At 38.6% G+C, this 5,762-nt stretch overlaps 1 protein-coding gene across 1 annotated transcript; it reads left to right on the top strand.

Annotated features, from left to right (window-relative positions):
• The first annotated feature begins 2,549 nt into the window (after nt 1–2,549).
• LOC140988787 (exocyst complex component EXO70C1-like) lies at nt 2,550–4,736 on the top strand. The gene has a single exon (XM_073457860.1). It carries the CDS (start codon nt 2,602–2,604, stop codon nt 4,549–4,551), a length of 1,950 nt encoding a protein of 649 aa, XP_073313961.1. The 5' UTR covers nt 2,550–2,601; the 3' UTR covers nt 4,552–4,736.
• Nucleotides 4,737–5,762: the final 1,026 nt, after the last annotated feature.

The raw sequence follows: 5,762 nt of genomic DNA, 5'->3' as shown, positions 1-5,762 counted from the left end.
GTTGATGACGGGTACAGTGCCAATTTCTAAGGCACCCTATCGTCTAGCACCAGCCGAGATGAATGAGCTGAAAGATCAAATTTAGAAGTTGCTGGACAAGGGTTTTATTCGCCCGAGTTGTTCTCCGTGCGGCGCAACGGTATTATTTTTGAAGAAGAAGGATGGTAGTATGCGACTCTGCATTGATTGTAGAGAGGTGAACGTAGTCACCATCAAGAATAAGTATCCATTGCCTAGAATCGAGGACTTGTTTGATTAGTTGCAGGGAGCTTCGATTTTTTTGAAGATAGATCTTCGTTCGGGATACCATCAGCCGAAGGTGAAGGAGTCAGATGTTAATGAGATGGTTTTTAGGACTCGATATAGGCACTACGAGTTTATGGTGATGCAATTCGGGTTGATCATTGCGCTAGCGATCTTCATGGATATCATGAATCGTGTATTTCAGTCGTATCTGGATCAATTTATCATAGTCTTTATAAATGATATTATGATTTACTCAAGCAGTAGAGAAGAGCACAGTCAGCACTTGAGAACGGCCCTACAGTTATTGCAAGACAGAAAGTTGTTCGCTAAGTTCAGCAAGTGCGAGTTTTGGCTCGAGAGAGTGGCGTTCTTAGGCCACATTATTTCTAGAGATGGAGTTGAGGTCGATCTCAGCAAGGTCGAGGCAGTTAGAGAGTGTCGAGTACCTAAGAGTGTGACCGAGATCCGCAGTTTCTTGGGTCTAGTGGGCTACAACCGGAAGTTCATTCATTATTTCTCTTCTATTGCGGTACTCTTTATTTGGGGATCAAACTGTCAGGAGAGTTTCGAGAAGCTGAAGCAAGCTTTGACTTCAGCGTCAATTTTATCAATGCCATCACGGCAAAGAGAGTATGTTCTCTATACAGACGCTTCGAAGCTTGGTTTGGGCGCAGTCTTGATGCAAAACGATCAATTGATAGCATATGTGTCTAGACTGTTGAAGGTTCGTGAGAAGAATTATCCAACTCATGACCTCGAGCTTGCAGCAGTAGTATTCGCTTTGAAGGTCTGGAGACATTACTTATAAGGAGAGAAGTGCAAGATTTTCACTGATCATAAAAGCATGAAATAATTCTTTACCTAGAAAGAGTTAAATATGAGGCAGCGAAAATGGTTAGAGCTGGTGAAGGACTACGACTGCGATATTAGCTATCATCCGGGAAAGGCTAATGAGGTCGTTGATGCTTTGAGTAGTAAGACAACAGTTATTACTCACTTCCATTGCAGGTAGAGATTCAGCGATTCGAGCTTGCAGTGTATGCTAGGCGGCGAGGCTCCTAATCTTTTTACTATGTCAGTTCAGTCGAATATGAGGGATAGAATCTGTGAAGATCAGTCTTCTGATGAGCTGTTACAGAAATGGAGATTGAGAGATGAATCTAAGGGTCCGAAGCTATATTCAGAGGAGGATAGCATAGTTCGATATCAAGATCGACTTTGGGTTTCTAGTGGTGATTCACTGAGAGATGTCGTTATGAAGGAAGCCCATAATACTCCGTACTCCATTCATCCTGGAAATACGAAGATGTATAAAGATTTGGAGACATTGTATTGGTGGCCGGGCATGAAACGAGACATCTTGTGTTTTGTGTCCGAGTGACGGATCTCTTATTTGGGTCATCCATGAAAAAATATTACTTTTTATGCTAAGAGTATTACTTTTTATTGTGAATATCGGTAAGGTTGACCCGTCTCACAGATAAAGATTCGTGAGACCGTCTAACAAGAGACATACTCCTCAAATATTCAAGTCAATATAGGAGTTGAGAGATAATAATATACTAGTGCACTGACGCACACAACTAATATACTAGTGCCAAAATGTTATTATAAAAAATAATGCAGAATACATTGCCATTTTAATATATAAATTAAAAAATAAATTAAAAAAGAAGGAAAAATACTCAAGTAAGAATCGGACCCATGACTTGATGCTTAGAGAATAAAGATTCTATCAACTAAGTTATGATGACTTCTTTTAAAATTTTAGCACATTATTAATATATATAATTATTAAAACAGAACATGATGATATCTACAAAATATCACGATATATCTTTAAGATTTAAATAAAGATATGACCATATCATCATCATTTTCCAGGGGTCATTTTTCAAATTTTAAAAATGTGAAAACCATAAGAAAAAGATCATGGAATGCCACGAAGTGGTAAATTATTCGAAGGCATAAAGCCATTATTGAATCCAAACCGAAGCACGTCGTGGAGAGCATATACGAGGACGATCTTAATATACAACAAACGAGATGGATTGAACCAAGAAAAGCCTAAAAAATAGGCGTCATTATATCAAAGATGTATTTGGTTCTTCTTTAATTAAAAAAAAAAACAAATATCAGGAATGGTTTTTATGGACAAAAAATGAGAGGGAAAAAAGCTAAATAATAGACACGAAATGGGTTATTTCCCCTAACTAATCTGAGCAGACAAAGTCAACCCTCCCTTGTTAAATAACGAACTTTCTTTGAGCCTCTAATTCACAACTTTCCCCTATCGTCGTGTTTCTAGTTTCCCTATATTTACAAATTTCAAGAATAATAATTCCATCTATAGCAATGGAAAAATTATCTCTTGGTGAACACAATAACTTCAGCAAAACTTGTCAAATTCCAACCACCCTGCGTTCCTCATCAGTAAATGATGCATCTTTTAGAAAAATATACTCGAGGAAATATAGTATAGGAGAAGACGTTGAATCGTCTAGTCCGGATGATCTTTTTGGAGATATCGATAGATTCACAAACTTACTTCTGGAAATTGATGACAAGTCATCAGGTCCTCCTGAAACTCCTGATTTCGTGGAGACTTTATCGAAGATGATCGAATCGAAACTAGAGGGTGATGATGCCAAAAGAAAAGTACTTGGAGAAGAGATGAGCGAGGACGATATGTTTTTCATGGAAGCTGTGGCGCACATCTCCAAATTGACAAATGCTTTGAGCCATTTTCCACCATATGCCACCTTGAACAGAACCAGCATGGTGTTACAACGTGCCATGACATTCTTGGAAGAGGAATTTCGGGCACTGTTGGAAGATTCCACAAATTGGTTGGATCAGAATCATAATATATACAAAGCCTTGTCGAATCAAGAAGAACATTCGGATCGCTGCATGCTGCCTAGAGAACCTGATTCTGTCGAATCAGATGATTATCTGGCCTATTCACCGCAAGTCATGACGAAAATGAATAAAATTGCGACAACCATGGTTTCCGCGGGGTACGAAACCGAATGTTGCCAAGTTTATTCGATATGTCGAAGAAATGCGATCAGGCAGCAAATGGAAAGGCTTGAATTCGAAAAAATCAATATCAACAATGTGGTAAAAATGCCATGGGAATCGCTCGAGGGCGAGATTTCACGGTGGATCAGGGTCGTGAATTTTTATTCACGAGTCATTTTCCCCAGCGAGAAAAAGCTCGGTGAGTTGGTCTTTTCGGAACATCCGCAGTTCTGGCAAAGCCACTTTAGTAACCTCGCTCGCTCAGTGGTGATTCAGCTACTTGATTTTGCAGAGGCGGTGGCAATGGCGAAACGATCTGCAGAAAAGCTGTTCAAATTCCTTGACTTGTACGAGACGCTGAAGAATCTTATTCTATCTATGGACAGCGATTTATGCTCCACCGATTTGATGGTGGAGATTGCATCGGGAGGTGATAGGGTCGGGGAGGCAGCTGCTAGCATATTCTGCGATCTTGAAAATTCTATCAAGAGCGATGCCGCGAGAACACCAGTTCCTGGTGGCGCCGTGCACCCACTAACGCGTTACGTGATGAACTATCTAAAGTACGCCGGTGAGTACAAAGATACATTGGAGAAAATCTTTCAAAAGCACAAGGGGAATGACATTTGTAGTACGGCAACGTCACAGAATGAAGCTTCGAGCACTAGTACTAGTGAGGCCGCAACGCCGTTTTGTATTCAGGTGGTGAGAGTGATGGAACTTTTGGATGAGAATTTAGAAGCCAAATCGAATCTTTACAGAGACCCTTCACTCCGATACATATTCTTGATGAATAACGGAAGATATATACTGCAAAAAGTAAAGAGTTGTGCCGAAATCCGCCAAGTTATGGGGGATACATGGTGCCGGAGAAGATCAACAGTGGTGAGGCAATATCATAAAAATTATCAAAGAGAGACGTGGAGTAGAGTGCTGCAGTGTTTGAATCAAGAAGGACTGTTGCAAATGAATGGTGGCAAAGTAAACAAAGCTGCGATGAAGGAGAGGATGAAGACATTTAGTACAATATTTGAAGAAATACACAGAACACAGAGCAGTTGGATGGTCAGTGATGAGCAGCTTCAATCGGAGCTTAGGGTGTCCATATCTGCGGTCGTCATACCGGCTTACCGATCCTTCGTTGGCCGGTTCCGGCAATGTTTGGACAATGGAAAACAAGCTGATAAGTACATAAAGTACCAGCCTGAGGATATCGAAGCATTACTTGAAGATCTCTTCGAGGGTAATACTACTTCAATGTCGTCTAGGAGGAGACCCTAATATTCATAGTTTAATTTTATTTTATAGTTAGTTAACTAAATGTCGATCCACACCTTTTACATTTTTTAGGAATACTGGAAAGCAACACCTGCACGTATTTTATCGGATTTATCAAAATTATCTCTAAGTTTTCCAATATATTAATGTAAATGTGAGATTAGTTTTGTCCCTTTAAAACACTTTTAATTTTTTTTTAACCAAAGAACTTATAATTTTTTATATAGACTTTGAGCCATAAACAATGTAAATATAAATATATATGTTTACTTGTAATTCAGTATATAATGTCACCTAGCTACTTTTTCAAGTCTATTTATACAAAAATAAAAATAAAAACTCATTAAATAAAGATAAGCCACTTCATTATCGTAATGGGGGAATCTAACTTCGATTAGTACAAAATGCCAAAAGGGAGAATATCGCAAGGAACACAACCAAAGAAAACCTCCATTTCAACTAAGAAGTAAAGCAAGTGCGACGTAAAATTTGATTTGCTGGTTAACAAAGTAAATCATATAAAAATATTTGTCCACAGTGAAACTTATGTCGGGATATGTTTTATCGCACTCAAAGTGCAGCAGAAGTTTTAACTTTCTAGTTTCGACGCTCGAAACATTTTTCGGGTGTCGTATGTTATTTAAAAATCTATAGGGTGTTTTGCTTGTATATATGTGCATAAATTACGCTGAACAACAAATCAGACTGGGGTTAACGGAGATGACTCTTCTTGTATCTTCATTCAAACGGATCTCCGCTCTTTTGATCGTCAAATTGGGTCTACGATCGGATACTTTGTTCCTTGTTTGGATTTCATTCGTAATCGCAAACAAACTTACATTGAGACTGGATAGTCCGTATTTTCAAAATCCGGAGGCGGTGCGACGTCAGCGGGACGAGGCTGTGGAAGGCAAAGCTTGGCCGAAATTTTTATTTAAAAATATTCAAGTGGCCGTGAGTTGTACTTGGAAGGGGAGGAAGAATTTTGGTGAACTTTTTGTTCTTGTATTGTGTGCAAAAACTCTCTAATTTCATATGACCATCTATGAAATATTTAGAGAGATTGATTTCTAATCACATTAGGAGTCCTTTTCTCATCATTATTCATAATCCTATTATCACCAGGCTCTTAATTTTCATTAAACAAAATTCACATATTATTATTTTATCATGTATTTATCAGTTTTTGATAATGCGTGATATATTAATGTTAT

Source organism: Primulina huaijiensis, chromosome 11 (assembly GCF_012295235.1).
Source record: "Primulina huaijiensis isolate GDHJ02 chromosome 11, ASM1229523v2, whole genome shotgun sequence".
Taxonomy (NCBI): domain Eukaryota; kingdom Viridiplantae; phylum Streptophyta; class Magnoliopsida; order Lamiales; family Gesneriaceae; genus Primulina; species Primulina huaijiensis.
This window is presented reverse-complemented; position numbering and strand designations above follow the sequence as displayed.